Source organism: Anolis sagrei, chromosome 2 (assembly GCF_037176765.1).
Source record: "Anolis sagrei isolate rAnoSag1 chromosome 2, rAnoSag1.mat, whole genome shotgun sequence".
In the NCBI taxonomy this organism is placed as follows: Eukaryota; Metazoa; Chordata; class Lepidosauria; order Squamata; family Dactyloidae; genus Anolis; species Anolis sagrei.
Genome location: NC_090022.1, coordinates 3,019,115 through 3,040,322, shown reverse-complemented (window position 1 = coordinate 3,040,322; position 21,208 = coordinate 3,019,115). Strand labels below are relative to the sequence as shown.

General features: G+C 45.6%; 1 protein-coding gene across 1 annotated transcript in view; it reads right to left on the bottom strand.

Annotated features, from left to right (window-relative positions):
• Positions 1-10,357: 10,357 nt before the first annotated feature.
• LOC132766310 (zinc finger protein 180-like) overlaps positions 10,358-21,208 on the bottom strand; it is a 30,036-nt gene continuing 19,185 nt past the window's right edge. Inside the window, exon 2 of the mRNA XM_067463282.1 lies at positions 10,358-11,765. Within this exon, the coding sequence (XP_067319383.1) occupies positions 10,402-11,496 (1,095 nt within the window). The 5' untranslated portion in view covers positions 11,497-11,765 and the 3' untranslated portion in view covers positions 10,358-10,401. The remainder of the gene's footprint in view (positions 11,766-21,208) is intronic.

Below are 21,208 nucleotides of genomic sequence, written 5' to 3'. Positions count from 1 at the left end.
GAGCATGGCCCAAAATTTAGCTCGAACCAAAATTGTAGAATTTTATTTTGTAAACGGATCGTTTGCGTCCTACTGAGAAACACGTTTGGAGAAAGAAGACAGTGATGCTTTGACTCAAGAGTTTAAATGCTTCTGTGACCAAGCTCTTCATACGTACAAAATGCTATTATCTCAAAGTATATATATATAAATGCTCTGTGCATAATGAGTACCTTAAAAACAAAAGAAACAATGTATTGTCGAAGGCTTTCATGGCTGGAATCACTAGGTTCTTGTGGGTTTTTTCGGTCTATATGGCCATGTTCTAGAGGCATTTCTCCTGACGTTTCACCTGCATCTATGGCAAGCATCCTCAGATGTAGTGAGGTCTGTTGGAATTAGGAATATGGGTTTATATATCTGTAGAAAGACCAGGGTGGGGCAAGGAGCTCTTCCCTGCTGGAGCTAGGTGTGAATGTTTCAACTGATCACCTTCATTAGCATTTGAAGGCCTGCCTGAGCCTGGGAAAATCTTTTGTTGAAGGTGGTCAGTTGAAACATTCACACCTAGCTCTAGCAGAGAAGAGCTCTTTGCCCCACCCCAGCCATTCCACAGATATATAAACCCTTTTTCCTAGTTCCAACAGATCTCACTACCTCTGAGGATGCTTGCCATAGATGCAGGCAAAACATCAGGAGAAATGCCTCTAGAACATGGCCCTATAGCCTTGGCAGAATGGGGTTGGACTGGATGGCCCACCAAGGCTCTTCCAACTATTCTGTTTCTGGGTTATAGGTTTTTTCGGGCTATATGGCCATGGTCTAGACTAGAGGCATTCTCTCCTGACATTTCGCCTGCATCTATGGCAAGCATCCTCAGAGGGAGTGAGGTCTGTTGGAAGTAGGAAAAAGGGTTTATGTATCTGTGGAATGACCAGGGTGGGACAAAGGACTCGTCTGCTGGAGCTAGGTGTGAATGTTTCAACTGACCACTTTGATTAGCATATAATGGCCTGACTGTGCCTGGGGCAAACTTTTGTTGAGAGGTAATTAGATGTCCCTGCCTGCTTCCTCTCTGTTGTTGTGCTGTTGCAATTTTAGAGTTTTTAATACTGCCAACAAGCATGTGGACAATTTCAACATAGAATCATAGAATCACAGAATCAAAGAGTTGGAAGAGACCTCATGGGCCATCCAGTCCAACCCCATTCTGCCAAGAAGCAGGAATATTGCATTCAAATCACCCCTGACAGATGGCCATCCAGCCAGAAAGGAGGAAACCATGAAAATGAACAAAATCTGGCTACCAGTATTAAAACAAACCTCTAAAATTGCAACAGCACAACAACAGAGAGGAAACAAACAAGGACATCTAATCACCTCTCAACAAAAGTTTGCTCCAGGCACAGTCAGCCCATTGTATGCTAATCAAGGTGGTCAGTTGAAACATTCACACCTAGCTCCAGCAGACAAGAGTCCTTTGTCCCACCCTGGTCATTCCACAGATATATAAACCCTTTTTCTTAATCCGAACAGACCTCACTGCCTCTGTGGATGCTTGCCATAGATGCAGGCGAAACGTCAGGAGAAAATGCCTCTAGACCATGGCCATACAGACCAAAAAAACCCCACAACAACCCACTTCTTTGGAGGCTTTTCAACAGAGGCTGGGTGAACATCTGTTGGGGATATTTTGAATGTGATTATCCTGCTCCTTGGCAGAATGGGGTTGGACTGGATGGCCCACCAAGGCTCTTCCAACTATTCTGTTTCTGGGTTGCTGTAGGATTTTTCGGGCTATATGGCCATGGTCTAGAGGCATTCTCTCCTGACGTTTCGCCTGCATCTATGGCAAGCATCCTCAGAGGGAGTGAGGTCTGTTGGAACTAGGAAAAAGGGTTTATATATCTGTGGAATGACCAGGGTGGGACAAAGGACTCTTGTCTGCTGGAGCTAGGTGTGAATGTTTCAACTGACTACCTTGATTAGCATACAATGGCCTGACTATGCCTGGGGCAAACTTTTGTTGAGAGGTAATTAGATGTCCCTGCCTGCTTCCTCTCTGTTGTGCTGTTGCAATTTTAGAGTTTTTTTAATACTGCCAACAAGCATGTGGACAATTTCAACATAGAATCATAGAATCACAGAATCAAAGAGTTGGAAGAGACCTCATGGGCCATCCAGTCCAACCCCATTCTGCCAAGAAGCAGGAATATTGCATTCAAATCACCCCTGACAGATGGCCATCCAGCCAGAAAGGAGGAAACCATGAAAATGAACAAAATCTGGCTACCAGTATTAAAACAAACCTCTAAAATTGCAACAGCACAACAACAGAGAGGAAACAAACAAGGACATCTAATCACCTCTCAACAAAAGTTTGCTCCAGGCACAGTCAGCCCATTGTATGCTAATCAAGGTGGTCAGTTGAAACATTCACACCTAGCTCCAGCAGACAAGAGTCCTTTGTCCCACCCTGGTCATTCCACAGATATATAAACCCTTTTTCTTAATCCGAACAGACCTCACTGCCTCTGTGGATGCTTGCCACAGATGCAGGCGAAACGTCAGGAGAGAATGCCTCTAGACCATGGCCATACAGACCAAAAAAACCCCACAACAACAGACTTCTTTGGAGGCTTTTCAACAGAGGCTGGGTGAACATCTGTTGGGGATACTTTGACTGTGATTATCCTGCTCCTTGGCAGAATGGGGTTGGACTGGATGGCCCACCAAGGCTCTTCCAACTATTCTGTTTCTGGGTTGTTGTAGGTTTTTTCGGGCTATATGGCCATGGTCTAGAGGCATTCTCTCCTGACGTTTCGCGTGCATCTATGGCAAGCATCCTCAGAGGGAGTGAGGTCTGTTGGAAATAGGCAAAAGGGTTTATATATCTGTGGAATGACCAGGGTGAGACAAAGGACTCTTGTCTGCTGGAGCTAGGTGTGAATGTTTCAACTGACCACCTTGATTAGCATACAATGGCCTGACTATGCCTGGGGCAAACTTTTGTTGAGAGGTAATTAGATGTCCCTGCCTGCTTCCTCTCTGTTGTTGTGCTGTTGCAATTTTAGAGTTTTTTTTAATACTGCCAACAAGCATGTGGACAATTTCAACATAGAATCATAGAATCACAGAATCAAAGAGTTGGAAGAGACCTCATGGGCCATCCAGTCCAACCCCCTGCCAAGAAGCAGGAATATTGCATTCAAATCACCCCTGACAGATGGCCATCCAGCCAGAAAGGAGGAAACCATGAAAATGAACAAAATCTGGCTACCAGTATTAAAACAAACCTCTAAAATTGCAACAGCACAACAACAGAGAGGAAACAAACAAGGACATCTAATCACCTCTCAACAAAAGTTTGCTCCAGGCACAGTCAGCCCATTGTATGCTAATCAAGGTGGTCAGTTGAAACATTCACACCTAGCTCCAGCAGACAAGAGTCCTTTGTCTCACCCTGGTCATTCCACAGATATATAAACCCTTTGTCCTAGTCCCAACAGACATCACTACCTCTGAGGATGCTTGCCATAGATGCAGGCGAAACGTCAGGAGAAAATGCCTCTAGACCATGGCCATACAGACCAAAAAAACCCCACAACAACACACTTCTTTGGAGGCTTTTCAACAGAGGCTGGGTGAACATCTGTTGGGGATACTTTGACTGTGATTATCCTGCTCCTTGGCAGAATGGGGTTGGACTGGATGGCCCACCAGGTCTCTTCCAACTATTCTGTTTCTATTGTCATTTACAAGAAATCTTATTCCAATGAGTAAGTATAAAAAAGTGGTTCCATTCTTAAGTGGTAGTGCGACATTTGAGCCTCCCCTGTATATTAATATCAGAACGACTTACACTTTAAGGTACATCCTCGGAGGCCAGGCGAAGGATTGCGGGAAGAGGACTGCAGTCAGTTCAGGGAAGATGCCCCCCAGGAGGTAGTCTCCCGCCTTGAAGAAATTGTAGCTTTCAAAGGCATCTTGCCTTAAATTCAGTGGGCATCTGGATTCTGGGGTGGTTCCTTGGGATGCATAGATCAGCAGGGAAAGCCACAGGAGGAGTGGATGAAACATGATGGCCTCGGATGGAGTTCCTCCTCGAAGGAACGGAAAACACGCCAAGGACGGAGGAAGCAACCAGGGAACTCCTTGTCATTCAAGATGAAGGAACGAGCGTGTTTTGCATTCAGGTCTATTCCGTAATTTTTAAACTGTTGATCTGGATGGCAATCCATGGAGTTTTGGCGAAGACGAGGGAAAACTAAATCACTGTGATTTGGATAATTATAAAGAGCCCCGTGGGTCTGACAGCGTCCTGAAATCTGTTTTGGCATTTCATGCGCAGGTGCGCAGTTGGGGAAAAACAAGTTTACCACAATGCATGAAATGATGTGTTCAGATAAGTTTCAAAAACTCAATCACAGAATGGTGGGGTTGGAAGGAGCCCCCAAAGACCACCCACTCCAACTCCATCCTGTCTCTTAGGAAGGCAAAACCCAAGCAAAACAACCAATTACCATTAACCTTTAGGCCTGCACAACTTGTCAGATTTCTGTACCGTGCGTAAATATCCCTCTGGCGATCTCCCAAGCCTAGAAATGTAATCCCTTTTGTATGTGAAACACAGACATAACATTTATCAGGAGGGCTATTTTTCACTGTTTGCCTTGCCAGATGTGTCCAGAGGTTTATGATTCCCATGGAAAGCAAGGCATGCACAACTTGTCAGAAGTTGTGCCAGTCAGCTTTCGTATGATATTGTTCCTAGCACCCACTTTTTGCTTGATGTTCAGGCAGTGCTTCTTGTAGGTCAGAGCACGGTCCAGAGTGACTCCCAGGTATTTGGGTGCGCTGCAATGCTCTAGTGGGATTCCTTCCCAGGTAATCCTCAGAGCTCGGGTGCCTCACCAGGTGCCAAATTTGAAATAGGCAAGGCCTCTTTGGGCCACAGAAAGGGTTTTAGCACCTCACTTTCCATAATGAATAAACATTTGTGAAAGTTTGCTTGAACATTTTTGAGTGTTAACGTGGGACTTGCATCCATTTTGGCCAAATTGTGATAAACCTCTGTTGTTTGCTTTTAAACCTGAATAATTCTGTTCTGTGTCCTGGCCGATCTGATTTAGTGGAACCTTACCAGGTACGGACCCCGCTATATGTGGTCTCTACTGAAATCACTACAAAAGGAGAGGAGGCTGGGAATCCCCGAGAAAGGCATCTGGGGCCCTCCCTCCTCAGGAGGCCTAAGACCCAAAACAACCCAAATTCTCCAAATGTATACACAACCAGGGTCTCTTTATCTGACCTCCCTCCAAGACTCCTGAGGTCTTCCTGTGGGGAATGACCAGCCACTGCCAGAAGGGACAGAGAGCTTCATCTATGCTGATGATCGTGCCATTACTGCTCAAGCAGGGAGTTTTGAGATGGTAGAACAGAAGCTCTCCGAAGCTCTAGGTGCTCTTACTGCCTATTACAGGGAAAACCAGCTGATCCCCAACCCATCTAAAACACAGACATGTGCTTTTCATCTCAAGAACAGAGAAGCAACCCGAGCTCTGAGGATTACCTGGGAAGGAATCCCACTGGAGCATTGCAGCGCACCCAAATACCTGGGAGTCACTCTGGACCGTGCTCTGATCTACAAGAAGCACTGCCTGAACATCCAGCAAAAAGTGGGTGCTAGAAACAATATCATACGAAAGCTGACTGGCACAACCTGGGGATCACAACCAGACACAGTGAAGACATCTGACCTTGCACTATGCTACTCTGCTGCTGAGTATGCATGCCCAGTGGGGAACACATCTCACCACACTGTGGATGTGGCTCTTAATGAGACATGCCGCATTATTACGGGGTGTCTGCGCCCTACACCACTGGAGAAATTACACTTTTATTTCTCGTGTCAGGGCAGCCAGTCAAATATATTACATTTCTAACAGAATAAAGCAAACAAACAGAGAAAATACAAAATGTGTGAGTTTGGTAGTTGATTAAATGTCCTTTGACCAGTATCTGGTCCCTTGGAGTGCCTCTGGTGTTGCTGCAAGGAGGTCCTCCATTGTGCATGTGGCAGGGCTCAGGGTGCATTGCAGCAGGTGGTCTGTAGTTTGCTCTTCTCCGCACTCGCATGTCGTGGATTCCACTTTGTGGCCCCATTTCTGAAGGTTGGCTCTGCATCTCGTGGTGCCAGAGCGCAGTCTGTTCAGCGCCTTCCCTTTCTTTCTTCTTTCCTTCATTCCTACCTTCGTCCTTTCCTTTCTTTATTCCTTCCTTTCCTCCCTCTCCCTTCCTTTTTTCCTTCCTTCCTTTTCCTTCCTTCCTTCTTCTTTCCTCCCTCCCTTTTTTCCCTTTCTTCCTTCTTTCCTTCATTCCTACCTTCATCCCTTCCTTTTATTCCTTCCTTTCCTCCTCCCATTTTTTCCTTCCTTCCCTCCTCCCTCCATTCCTTTTTTCCTTCCTTCCTTCTTCTTTCCTCCCTCCCTCTTTCTTTTTTCCCTTTCTTCTTTCCTTCATTCCTACCTTCGTCCCTTCCTTTCTTTATTCCTTCCTTTCCTCCTCCCATTTTTTCCTTCCTTCCCTCCTCCCTTTCCCTTTTTTCCTTCCTTCCTTCCTTCCTTTTCCTTCCTTCCTTCTTCTTTCCTCCCCCCTCCCTTTTTCCCCTTTCTTCCTTCTTTCCTTCATTCCTACCTTTGTCCCTTCCTTTCTTTATTCCTTCCTTCCCTCCTCCCTCCCTTTTTTCCTTCCTTCCTTCCTTTTCCTCCCTCCCTCTCTTTCTTTTTTCCCTTTCTTCTTTCCTTCATTCCTACCTTCGTCCCTTCCTTTCTTTATTCCTTCCTTTCCTCCTCCCATTTTTTCCTTCCTTCCCTCCTCCCTCCCTCCCTTCCTTTTTTCCTTCCTTCCTTCCTTCCTTTTCCTTCCTTCCTTCTTCTTTCCTCCCCCCTCCCTTTTTCCCCTTTCTTCCTTCTTTCCTTCATTCCTACCTTCGTCCCTTCCTTTCTTTATTCCTTCCTTTCCTCCTCCCATTTTTTCCTTCCTTCCCTCCTCCCTCCCTCCCTTTTTTCCTTCCTTCCTTCCTTTTCCTTCCTTCTTCTTTCCTCCCTCCCTCCCTTTTTCCATTTCTTCCTTCTTTCCTTCATTCCTACCTTCGTCCCTTCCTTTCTTTATTCCTTCCTTTCCTCCTCCCATTTTTTCCTTCCTTCCCTCCTCCCTCCCTCCCTCCCTTTTTTCCTTCCTTCCTTCCTTTTCCTTCCTTCCTTCTTCTTTCCTCCCCCTCCCTTTTTCCCCTTTCTTCCTTCTTTCCTACCTTCGTCCCTTCCTTTCTTTATTCCTTCCTTTCCTCCTCCCATTTTTTCCTTCCTTCCCTCCTCCCTCCCTTTTTTCCTTCCTTCCTTTTCCTTCCTTCCTTCTTCTTTCCTCCCTCCCTCCCTCCCTCCCTTTTTCCATTTCTTCCTTCTTTCCTTCATTCCTACCTTCGTCCCTTCCTTTCTTTATTCCTTCCTTTCCTCCTCCCATTTTTTCCTCCCTTCCCTCCTCCCTCCCTTCCTTTTTTCCTTCCTTCCTTTCTTTTCCTTCCTTCTTTTCCTTCCTTCCTTCTTCTTTCCTCCCTCCCTTTTTCCCCTTTTTTCCTTCTTTCCTTCATTCCTACCTTCGTCCCTTCCTTTTATTCCTTCCTTCCCTCCTCCCATTTTTTCCTTCCTTCCCTCCTCCCTCCATTCCTTTTTTCCTTCCTTCCTTCTTCTTTCCTCCCTCCCTCTCTTTCTTTTTTCCCTTTCTTCTTTCCTTCATTCCTACCTTCGTCCCTTCCTTTCTTTATTCCTTCCTTTCCTCCTCCCATTTTTTCCTTCCTTCCCTCCTCCCTCCCTCCCTCCCTTTTTTCCTTCCTTCCTTTCTTTTCCTTCCTTCCTTCTTCTTTCCTCCCTCCCTCCCTCCCTTCCTTTTTCCCCTTTCTTCCTTCTTGCCTTCATTCCTACCTTCGTCCCTTCCTTTCTTTATTCCTTCCTTTCCTCCTCCCATTTTTCCCCATTGCAAACATTTCCTTAACTTTAAAGAACAATTGTCACAGTTCTTATCAGATTTTATTCTTCAGATCTCATTAACAGGTTTAATCACAAAGCAGCAAGCAGGTAGTTAAGTCATTGCAGGCCTTAATATTATACTGGTGTTTACAAAATTATTAACTCCATTCATACATCCTTCCATTCATTCCCACACATCATATTAAATCCACATTTATCAAATCTGCACATTGAATTTATAACAATGGATGATTACATTTTGGACATTGGACTAATGTATATCCGATCAACCTCTGCCATAAGAAAAGACAAGTAAACGTCAAAGTATCTATTAAACATAATTTTCCTTTCTATTTCACTAGCAATTAGCTGTTCATATTGTTGGTGCAGTTTTTTTAAATTCTCCTTGTAGTCTCATCTTTGTTCCTTTTTTCATTTTTCTATTTCTAATTCTTTTGTCCTAATTTTTGTCAACAACTCCAATTGGGCCTTATTTTTTTCTTTGAACCAAATCGAGTTTCCTTGTATCACTAACCATCTAATTACTGCTTTTCCAGCCTCCCAAACTATTCCCCCCTTCATTCCTTCTTTAGCATTGTCCTTTAAGTAATTAATAATTCCCGTTTTAATTTTCCCCCCTATATGACTTGATTTTCAAAATGTAATCATTCATTCTCCAAGTTCTATTTCTTTTGTATCTGACTGGGGTGGTCCATGCCTTAGTCACCTCCAGACTGGATTACTGCAATGCGCTCTACGTGGGGCTGCCCTTGAAAACGGCTCGGAAATTCCAATTGGTCCAACGGGCAGCAGCCAGGATGTTAACGGGGGCCCATTACAGAGAGAGGTCAACCCTTCTGTTTAAGGAGCTCCACTGGCTGCTGTTTATTTTCCGAGCCCAATTTAAGGTGCAGGTGCTTACCTACAAAGCCCTGAACGGTTTGGGACCACCCTACCTACGTGACCGCATCACTCTACGAACCCACACGTTCACTCCGGTCATCAGGAGAGGCCCTGCTCGTGATCCCGCCCGCGTCGCAGGCGCGTTTGGTGGGGACGCGGGCCACAGGGCCTTCTCTGTGGTGGCTCCCCGCCTCTGGAATGCCCTCCCGAAAGATCTCAGACAGGCCCCTACTTTGGCGGTTTTCAGAAAGAACCTGAAAACCTGGCTGTTCCAACGTGCCTTTTCAGATTAGGAACTCCACTACCAAAGCCCAGAAGCACTTTAGTAGAGTCAAGATCACCCTCACCGCACACTGCACTTATATTTTAATCCCATATCCCTCCGACACTTCAGCACTTTTTAACCCTGTACCCCACTCCGGCCGGCTCAGTTTTTAATAATGTCCTGTTGTATTGCTATTGCTATTGTTTTCTGCTTTAACTGTTTTATTTGCTATGTATTGTGTTGTTGTATTGTGTTGGGCTCCGGCCTATTGTAAGCCGCATCGAATCCCTTGGGAGATGCTAGCGGGGTACAAATAAAGTTATAATAATAATAATAATAATAATAATAATAATAATAATAATATCCCACTCTTAATTTCATTAATATCGGGTTATGGTCGGCTAATACTCTAAGTAATAACTCAAACTTCTCTGTTTTCTCCACTAGTTCCTTAGTGCCAAATATCAAGTCAATTCTTTGGGGTGTACCATGTCTATGTGAATAATATGAATTCTCTTTTCTTGTTGGGTTATGGACCCTCCAAATATCATACAGTTCCCAATGCTGAATTTCCCTTAGGAAAGATCCCGGGAGTATGCCTTCCTTTCTGTCCTTTTTTACTTTACTATCTCTATCCTCTTTGGGCACCATGACTCCATTAAAATCCCCCATCCATAACATTTCCTTTTCACCATATTCTGCTAATATGCATGTTAGTTTTTTATTGAATACTTTTTGTTTGTTGTTGGGAGCATACACTCCTACTAAGAGTACACGTTTTTGTTTGAATACACACCTTTATTATTAATATTCTACCTTCCTCATCACAAAATATTTTCTCTGGTGCCAGATCTTTTCTTACATAGAACAGTACTCCATTGGTCTTTTTGTTGTTACATGCTGTAAATAAATGGCCCAACCTTTCTTTTTTTAACAGCTGACTATCCTCATAAATCAGGTGTCTCAACCAAACATGCTATGTCTGTTTTTGATTTTCTGCAAGTAATGAACCACTTTCTTGCATTTATAGCCATTATTTAAACCATTAATGTTAGAAGATATAATTTTTAAGTTTTGTATAGGCTTTTTAATCGACACTATCCTACCCTACCCCCCCCCCCCACCTTTCACCCATCCCAGTAAGAAAAAAAAATTGCATTTCTAAATAAAAATTTCATTGCTCCCAATGTTACTTAATTTTTTAGTCTATTCCCCCGCTTTTTCATCTTCTTATTCCACTTCTTCATCATATTTCTCTCTTTCTTCATCCGTTTGGGTGCTGTCCTCGTTTTCCTTCTGCTCTAGCTTTCTACTTTCCTGTAGCACCCCTTTACCCCTTCCATGTCCTTGTCTTTCATTGCCTGCATGGGTATTTTGATGGTGATACCAATGTTGACAGTGACTGAAGTTCTTTCCACATTCCATGCATTTATATGACTTATCCCCCGTGTGCGTCCTTTGATGGGAACGTAGATTGCCACTGTGGTTGAAGCTTTTTCCACATTCCATGCATTTATGTGGCTTCTCCCCTATGTGGGTCCTTAGATGGAAATGCAAATGTCCACTCTGACTGAAGCTCTTTCCACATTCCATGCATTTATGTGGCTTCTCCCCTGTGTGTGTCCTTTGATGGGAACGTAGACTGCCACTCTGACTGAAGCTTTCTCCACATTCCATGCATTTATATGGTTTCTCCCCTGTATGGGTCCTTAGATGGGAATGTAGAATATCACTGCGGCTGAAACTCCCTCCACACTCCATGCATTTATGTGGCTTCTCCCCTGTGTGCGTCCTTTGATGGAAATGTAGGTTGTCATTGCAACTGAATCTCCCTCCACATTCCATGCATTCATGTGGCTTTTCACCTATGTGAGTCCTTTGATGGGAACGTAGATTGCGACTGTGACTGAAGCTCTTTCCGCATCCCATGCATTTATATGGCTTCTCCCCTGTGTGCGTCCTTTGATGGGAACGTAGAGTATGACTGTGACTGAAGCTCTTTCCACATTCTATGCATTTATACGGCTTCTCCCCTGTGTGCGTCCTTTGATGGGAGCACAGTCCATAACTGCGACTGAAGCTCTTTCCACATTCCATGCATTTATGTGGCTTCTCCCCTGTGTGCGTCCTTTGATGGGAACGTAGATGGCCACTCTGACTGAAGCTTTCTCCACATTCCATGCATTTATGTGGCTTCTCCCCTGTGTGGGTCCGTTCGTGTACAGTAAGAGAACTTTCACTATTCAATTGTTTTCCACACTCCATACACTGATGTAACTTCTCCCTTGTTTCTGACCTAGAAAAGGGAGGTAGAGGGCTTGCCATTCTTTTATATTTGAATTCAAACTTTTTGCCCCTGGTTCAGAGATGTAAACGTCCTGAATAGCACAGATTTTGTATTGCTGTAGCCTTCTTATTGCTTTCCCAATCCTCTCTTTTTTCAGCACACCCTTCATTCCACATGTATCTAGCTTGAAATGTATGTATTTCTTCTTGTTGTCATTGTTGTGTATCTTGAAGTCACTTTGAACTTACAGCACTCCTCAGTCAAAGCTCTCACAAGACGTTCTTCGCAGAACTTGTTCAGAAGTTACCTGCCAGAGAAATGAGAGGAAAATCTCTTCAGCAGTTGAACAGAGAAAGATCTCATGGAACACGAAGAGGAAGTCTAGTGCTGTAGGAAGAGGGAAGGTGCCCATTGCCTGCTGAGGAATACTTTAACACTTGCCCATAAACGAGGAATCCCTCCTCAGGTAGAAAGGGGATGGGGCCCAGAGGTTCTCTGTGTGCGATTTCTTACACTGCCAGGTGTTCAGGGAGGGGCCTTTATCATCCTCAGCCAGGGGGGTCCAGGGCCTCTCTCAACTACAAACTCTAGAATCCTGCAGGGAACAGACACGGGATTTCAAATGGGAAGCACGTCCTTCTCCTACTCAGAAGGCCAGACAGTAACTTTTCTGAGGCTGCAGGGATTATTTGAGGACACAGAAATGCTGGACAATTTCAACAGAAAGGAGGAAACCATGAAAAAGAACAAAATCTGGCTACCAGTATTACAAAAGCACAACAACAGAGAGGAAACAAACAAGGGCATCTAATCATCTCTCAACAAAAGATTGCTACGGGCACTGCCAGGCCATTATATGCTAATCAAAGTGGTCAGTTGAAACAGTCACACCTAGCTCCAGCAGACAAGACTCCTTTGTCCCACCCTGGTCGTTCCACAGATATATAAACCCCTTTTCCTACTTCCAACAGACCTCACTACCTCTGAGGATGCTTGCCATAGATGCAGGTGAAACGTCAGGAGAGAATGACTCTAGACCAGTGGTTCTCAAGGAAGGAAGAGATGAAGGGAGGAATGAAGTAAGGAAGGAGGGAGAGAAGGAAGAAAGGGAGGGAGGGAGGAAGAGCGGAAAGAAGGGATGAAGGGAGGAATTAAGTAAGGAAGGAGGGAGAGAAGGAAGAAAGGGAGGGAGGGAGGGAGGAAGAGCGGAAGGAAGAGATGAAGGGAGGAATGAAGGAAGGAAGGAGGGAGAAAAGGTAAGAAAGGGAGGGAGAGAAGGTAGAAGGGGAGAAAGGAAGGAAGAGCAGAAGGAAGAGATGAAGGGAGGAATGAAGTAAGGAAGGAGGGAGAGAAGGAAGAAAGGGAGAGGAGGGAAGAAAGGGAGGAAGGAAGAGTGGAAGGGATGAAGTAAGGAAGGAGGGGAAGAAGGAAGAAAGGGAGCAAGGAAGGAAGAGATGAAGGGAGGAATGAAGGGAGGAATGAAGTAAGGAAGGAGGGAGAGAAGGAAGAAAGGGAGGGAGGAAGAGTGGAAGGAAGGGATGAAGGGGGAATGAAGTAAGGAAGGAGGGAGAGAAGGAAGAAAGGAATGAAGGAAGGAAGAGTGGAAGGAAGGGATGAAGGGGGAATGAAGTAAGGAAGGAGGGAGAGAAGGAAGAAAGGGAGGAAGGAAGGAAGGAAGAGTGGAAGGAAGGGATGAAGGCAGGAATGAAGTAAGGGAGGGAGAGAAGGAAGAAAGGGAGGGAGGAATTGAAGTAAAGAATGCGCATGGAAACACACAAAACGAAAGGAGCTCCAGGTTCAAGACTTCCCATCTGCCTGGAGGTGGGCTCTTCCTAGAGGAGGGAGTGGGACACAGCCACAGGCCTTGCGCGCCCGGAAGTGGAACCCCCTCCTCCTTCTTCCGGAAGTGAGCTCGGAGGGAAGTGCGTCACTGCCGGTGAGGAAGGCAGGGCCTAGAAATCAAAACAATCCAAACAGGAGGAGGGGGGGGCTGCAGAGAGCCAGCCAGCCAGCCAGCCAGCCAAGAGGCTGCTTTTGGGTTTGGTTTTCCTTCCCTCCTCCCTCCCTTCCTTTTTTCCTTCCTTCCTTCCTTTATTTTTTCCCTTCCTTCCTTCATTCCTACCTTCGTCCCGTCCTTCCTTTTTCCCTTCCTTTCTTTTTCCCTTCCTTCCTTCTTTCCTTCCTTTTCCCCCTTCCTTCCCTCCTCCCTTTTTTCCTTCCTTCCTTCCTTCCCTCCTCCCTCCCTTTCTTTTTTCCTTCCTTCTTTCCTCCCTCCCTCCCTTTCTTTTTCCCCTTCCTTCTTTCCTTCATTTCTTCCTTTTCCCCTTCTTTCCTTCTTTCCTTCATTTCTTCCTTTTCCCCTTCCTTCCCTCCTCCCTTTTTCCTTCCTTCCTTCCCTCCTCCCTCCCTTTCTTTTTTCCTTCCTTCTTTCCTCCCTCCCTCCCTTTCTTTTTCCCCTTCCTTCTTTCCTTCATTCCTTCCTTTTTCCCCTTCCTTCCCTCCACCCTTTTTCCTTCCTTCCCTCCTCCCTCCCTTTCTTTTTTCCTTCCTTCCCTCCTCCCTTTCTTTTCCTTCCTTCCTTTATTTTTCCCTTCCTTCCTTCCTTTCTTCCTTCCTTCCTACCTTCATCCCGTCCTTCCTTTTTCCCTTCCTTTCTTTTTCCCTTCCTTCCTTCTTTCCTTCATTTCTTCCTTTTCCCCTTCCTTCCCTCCTCCCTTTTTCCTTCTTTCCTTCCCTCCTCCCTCCCTTTCTTTTTTCCTTCCTTCTTTCCTCCCTCCCTCCCTTTCTTTTTCCCCTTCCTTCTTTCCTTCATTCCTTCCTTTTTCCCCTTCCTTCCCTCCACCCTTTTTCCTTCCTTCCCTCCTCCCTCCCTTTTTCCTTCCTTTATTTTTTCCCTTCCTTCATTCCTTCCTTTTTCCCCTTCCTTCCCTCCTCCCTTTTTCCTTCCTTTCTTCCCTCCTCCCTCCCTTTCTTTTTTCCTTCCTTCCTTCCTTCCCTCCTCCCTTTCTTTTCCTTCCTTCCTTCCTTTATTTTCTCCCTTCCTTCCTTCCTTCCTTCCTACATTCCTACCTTCGGCCTGTCCTTCCTTTTTCCTTTCCTTTCTTTTTTCCTTCCTTCCTTCCTTTCTTTTTTTTCCTCCCTCCCTCCCTCCCTCCCTCCCTTTCTTTTCCCCCCTTCCTTCCTTCTTTCCCTCCTCCCTCCCTTTCTTTTTCTTTTTTCCTTCCTTCCTTCCTTCCCTCCTCCCTTCCTTTCTTTTCCTTCCTTCCTTTATTTTTTCCCTTCCTTCCTTCCTACCTTCGTCCCGTCCTTCCTTTTTCCCTTCCTTTTTCCCTTCCTTCCTTCCTCAGGCAGATATGGAGTCTATGCTATTTTGTTTCATGTTTTAATGTTTTAGTGTGATTTAGAAATATGATGTTTTAATGACTGTCTGTAATATTGATGTTGGAAACTTTCTCACCTCGAATGGAGGTGAGAAGACCGGTATACAAAACTGCCAAATAAATAAATAAATAAATAAATTCCCTCTACCCTCCCTTTCTTTTTTCCTTCCTTCCTTCTTTCCTTTTTTCCCTTCCTTCTTTTCTTCTTTCCTCCCTTCCTTTTTTTCCTTCCTTCCTTCCTTCTTTCCTTTCTACCTCCCTCCTCAGAGCCCCTCTCTCTCTTCTCCCCCCTCCTGGGACTCCATCACCCAGAATCCCCGACCTTTGAGCTGAGGCTTCTGGGAGTTGAGGTGAGCAAGGGAGAGGGCTGGAGCCTGGGAATCCCCACTGCAGAGTGGAGGGAATGCCCCCCCTTGGACTACAACTCCCATCATCCCTGCAGGAGGGCCTGGCACCAGGGTTGGGGATGCTGGGAGTTGGAGTCCCAGAGAAAGGAGTCTCTCAAAGCCTGAAGGCAAAGTCCCTCTTCCTCATGGCATCGTAAATATATATGCGTGTGGAAAGGAACAGGGATCGCCTCTGCCTGCCCTGGCTTGAAGGGGTTCAGGTCACTTTGATTGGCAGCTACTGGTTAAGGATATCTTGACCCTGTTGGGAATGGGACCCAAGAGAGCCAATGCCCACAATCCTTATTGCTGCTGTTGGATTGATTTCGGCCCCGCAGGAGACTCCCAATGGAAGAAGGTTGGACTCTTTCAAAACAATCTCTGCAGAAATCAAAGAATTCGACACCATTATAGAACAACCCACGACAAATGTTCTCTCTGTGTGTTTGTACACTGCCTACTTTTCGCCTTTTCAAAAATCCGCAAAACAGCGAGTCCTCTAAAAGCGAACTGCGAAGTTGTGAAGGAACACTGTATTCAAAGTCTTTCCTCCACCCAGGTGTAAGATCAGACTTTACTACAAGTGTATCTGCTTACCTGTCCAAACATATCTCTCCTTATGAACCATCTAGGACCCTAAGATCTTCTGGGGATTATCTCCTATCATCATCATCATAGGCGATCTCTTTTCTCTGTCTTTTCATGATTATCTTTGAATAAAACGGACTTCTTGTTACATGAATTTAGTCCTAAATCACTTGCTCTCTTGGCCCCTTTGTGTCCAGATGGTTCTTCCAACTCCCAGACCTACATGTTTTGTTGCATTCCTTCCTTCGTTTGTGAACCCTGAAGCCTGCCGCTTTCCCATATGGTTCAAAACATCTCATAAGAGGAGTCATGTTACCCAACAGGCCTTTGTTACAATCCTCTCATCACCTTCGTCATCGGCTATCACTCGTGTCCAAGTCGGGTTGTCTTCCAAGGGTGGAATCTGGGCGATGGGTCTATCAGTGACTGTAGAAAAGTGTTCTGGATCCACATGGTCTTTGGCAGAGAGGTACCTACTTAGGCAATACCTCGTAGTCTGATGGTCCTCCAAGTTCAGGGTTCTGGTGGTGGGTCCGTAGGTGACTGCAGAGCCCTATTCTTGACCTGCATGTTCTCCCACAGTGAGGGCATCAGTTTCCAGGTGGAAGGTGGTCCCGGTTGGGGTTGCCTTGACGTGCCTTCCTCTTGGCACGTTTCTCTCTTTCACCCTCCATTCATGCCTCTTCAAATTCTACAGCACTGCTGGTCACAGCTGACCTCAAGCTAGAGCACTCAAGGGCCAGGGCTTCCCAGTTCTCAGTGTCTATGCCAAAGTTTTTGAGGTTGGCTTTGAGCTCATCTTTCCATCTCTTTTCCTGTCCTCCAACATTCTGTTTTCCGTTCTTGAATTCGGAATAGAGCAACTGTTTTGGGAGATGGTGGTGGGACATCTGGACAACATGGCCAGTCCAGCGGAGGACCATCACTTCAATGCTGGTGGTCTGTGCTTCTTTCAGCATGCTAACGTTTGTTTTTCTGACGGAAGAGCGTGTTGGTGATGACAAGGTTGTGTTCCGCACATTTCGTGAGAAGCAGGATGCCATTCGAGTTGCTGTTTCCAACCCCATCTTTTCCTATGGTCCCAGAGGACATCTGTGCTGGTTGGTGGCCTTTGCTTCTTCCAGAATTGGACACAGGGTTATTCCAGGTGAGGTCTAACCAAAGCAGGACAGAGAGGCACCATGGCTTCCCTCCATCCGAACACTAGACTCCGTTGGATGCAGCCCAGAATCCCATTGGCTTATTTAGCTGCTGCATCACATGCTTGGCTCATGTTCACCCGTGAGAGCCCAGAGAGAGGAGAGATCTGTGGCCTGGAAGGAAAGGCAAGCGGAAGGAAGAATGGCAGAGAGGGGCGGGAGGATGGATTATGACACTGGATATCATGTGCGATTCAGTATTAAGATCAAAATAAGAATTAAAAAGGGGAGGGGGAGATGACTGATAGAGGTGAGATCCCACTTCGCATCATCAAGGCAAAAAGGGAATTTCCAAGATGGGAGGATCTTCAAGCCTTCTCTAGTAATGTTTATCTATGATCCTGTTACTTACTGTTTCCTGTCTGTATGTTCTGGTATGCAGCTTCCTTTACTCTATGCTTCCTGAGAAGTTATAAAATGAGCTGCAGACCACACGTTCTCTCTCTCTCTCTCTCTCTCTCTCTCTCTCCTTTTGACTATGTGACCTGTTGATAGCTGTTTTGTTACAAGAGAGATGCCCTGGCCGGATGGCACAGAGAATTCTCTCAAACATATCTGAAACTGGACTGATATGTTTTGTACCTGTGTCTGCTGAACACATGAAGGCCATGAGTAAATCCAATTATAGTTTTTTTTTAATCAAAGTCTACTTCATGTTGTCTCTTGAGAGCATGACGTAAAACAGTTTGTTTTATGGGGGAGTCTATATGTTTTTGGGCACCGAGGAACACTTCTGAAGCTCCGCTGTTCTTATGCAGAGGTAAATCTCTGTTTTCCTAGCAAATCAGAGATATCAGGTTATTCAGTCTAACAACTGAAACCATTGCCTTGCATAATTATATCTGGTTGTATACCAAAAGAGATGATTCTCCTCTATGTATGTACTGATGGTTTTAACCTGTTAATTGTTTAATTGCTGTTTTGTATGCATGTATATTTGACATAGGCATCGAATTGTGCCTTCTTTGTAAGCCGCCCTGAGTCCCCCCTCGGGGGTGAGAAGGGCGGGGTAGAAGTAATCAAAAGAAAAAAAGAAAGAAAGAAAGAAAGAAAGGGTTTTTGGCTCTTCTCTGAAAGGCCAGCTTTTCTAAACAATTGTGACCCCAAAAGGTGTTTTTCCAAAAGGTTAGAAATTCCATTTTCCAAAATGGGGAGGGTCCTTCTCTCTCCCCTTCCCTCCCTCCCTCCCTCTTCATCCCAAGAGACAACCATCCATGTTTATTCAGCCATCTATTTCTATATAATAATATAAGGAAAAGGAATGTATACACATGTGGTTCATTTCCTCTGATGGTCCCCGAGAAGTAAGTCTCCTGAGACCTGAAGGCAAAGGCTTTCTTCTTCGTGGCATCTAGAATATATGTTTGTGTCTTCATCCCTGGAGACAAGGATCGAGGATATTTTACCCCAATGTCCAAATTGCAAGGAGGTTTGATTGGTTTTATTGTTATATAAATGGTTTGTTATAAAATAAATTATTTACCATTTACATGAAGCTGTTGGGAAAGCTCATCCGGAGTTTCGGAGTACGATGTCCCCTGTATGCAGATGACGTTTAAGTCTACTACTCCTTTCCACCTACTGCTAAGGAGGCTCTTCAGGTCCTGAATGAATGCTTGGCAGCCGTACTGGACTGGATGAGGGCAAACAAATTGAAACTGAATCCATACAAGACAGAGGTCTTCTGTAAGGCCGAACACTCCATCTTGGGTTGCTTTTGAAGACTGTTAGGAAGCGTCAAATAGTCCAACAGGTGGCAGCTAGATTGCTCACCAGTCTGCTACCGAGCACAAGGCACCAGTTGTAGCAGGCAGGCACGCTTAAACCCAGGCTAGAGGTAACTTTGGCCTGGCCCAAAGATGCACATACGAACCAACCAGTGTCTCCCAGTCAGTTTCACTTATGAAATGAATTGTTAAAAAATTGACCGCAGTTTCCCAACACTAATTCTTCTCTTCCAAACGCTTTCCCTACATTTTCTCTCCCTCTCCAAATGCTTTATGCCTTTCTCCCTTCTCCCTCTTCCTCTCTCCCTCTCCCAAACATACCCGGCTCCCTCGGCCATTCCCTATCGCCCTTCTCTGGAGACATTCTAGCATCTCAAAATCTTGCTTGATTTCTGCTGCCTGGAACTGGACGCAGGGTCATTCCAGGGGAGGTCAGATCATAGCATAGAAGAGAGTCTAAGGCAGAAAGGTACAGCTGTAGATATGCAGAAAGGTACAGCTATAGAAAAGGTAAAATTTAGTTTTACTAAAGCTGCCGGGGTTTGCATGTAGGAAAAGAGAACGGATGGACTTGACCATATATGGGAGACAAAGACAGACTCAAGATGAGTTTTTCGTGAAAGGGTGAAAAATCGGTCATGAGACTTGCCAACTTTGCAGAAAGGAAGTAGCCAAGGCTAAAGTTAGAACTTGCCAAGATCAGCAGATGTTTTCAGCTGTATTTTGCATGTCGGCATCTTGAGATGTTTCCAAGAAGGGGCTTGCTTATTGCGAAGCGAAACTTAAAAATGTATGAGCTAATTGCTTAATATAACTATAATATTGACAGCTTTCTTAACCAATGATTTAATCTTCGGGGCGGCTCTTAAAGCCGAACCCCTTTTGATGTATAAAAGGAACACTACCTTTGAAGCTGGTGGGCTTTCCCAGAGACGCCATTTGTTGTGTCGGAGAGCCACTAGCAGCTGCTATAAATAAACTTTGATATTCTTGCTGAACCCAGTTGGCTGTCTTTCCTGACTCATCTGCGTCCGCAATTTGAACTGAAACGAAGCATTTTGGCTGAGCCTCTGAGCAATTGCTCAGGGAAAGAAAAAGCCTGCTTCATTTTTGGAGGTTCCACCGAGATTTGATTCAGACGGGCCAGAGTCAGGGGAGACGGATCTTGTTGGCAAGACGATTTTTGATCAGCATCAGGGGCGCGAGAGGCGATTGCCGTTAGCCGAGACAAAGGGGGCCCCCGACTAATAGCCGGCTGCGACACTCCCCTCTTCTGTCAGTGCTGCTTGATCAAGGTAAATCGCAACTCTTCGGGTTCTCAAGAAATCAACTGGGAGTGGAGGAGTGATAAGAAGGATCCAAAAGGAGGAAAGTCCGGGGGACGAAGGTTGTTCCAACGTCTACAGAGACCCGGCAAGTATAAGTGGTCAAGTAAGACACTAGGTAACACACACCAGCGCTGGGGGAAGGGGGACCACTAAGTATCCCGTGGGGTAGTGGGAGGACGGGGCAAACCTTGCAGTTCCTAAAACGTGCCGTCGAGTGTCCGGGCGTCTAGGTCAAGGTTTGCTCCCCACTAGAGGCCATGGGTGGGAGGAACTCAAAGACAGTGTCTCCGCTTCAGTGTATGCTAGACAACTTTGACAAGTTTGTAGCTGCATCGAGTCAGGGAGATCCAGGGGATTTTAAGGACTACAGATTAAGGAATCTGTGCATAGGAGAATGGCCCACCTTTCCTTTTGGGTGGCCTGCAGAGGGGTCGTGGGACCTAAAGAAGATTAGGCAGGTAGAAAAATTTTGTGCTAACCATCATCTGGATCAATATACTTATATTGATGCCTGGGACAACGTGGTGACCCAAAATCCTGATTGGGTCCGGAAGTGTAAAAAGTGCAGTATATGATGATAAGGAAAAAAGGAAAGGAAAGTCAAGGTTAAGGTCCTTGCCCAGGAAGAAGAGCCGGCGGAAGAACATAGTTACCGGGGACAGCGATATGCAATTCCCAATGCGCCCCCGCTAACAGTGGCTATGGGCACTAAAAGAGAGAATGTACAGAGAAGGTGTCAGGAGAAGAAGGAGGCGAAGGACGAGGTCAAGACAGAGGCAGAGAAAGAGATAGAGGATGTGGAAGAGACAGTGGAGGCTATACTCCACACCAGAAGAGGGAAGCAGTAGTGGCTGCAATAGCAGAAGAAGAATGGGAGGATGCGGAGGAAGAGGAATGAACCGACCAGGCTCTCGTTTTGCTGGACCCCGGGGAGCCGATGGTCACTATAGAAGTAGGGGAACAGCAAGTTGACTTTTTAGTAGACACTGGGGCAGAACGATCAGTGGTGAACAAACTTATTGGTCCTACCAGCACAGAAGTCACCAAAGTGGTGGGGCTGTCAGGAAAAATTCAGAAATGCCCTTTTCTACAGGAACGGACATGTAATCTGGCAGGCCATAATGTGAGTCATAAATTACTAT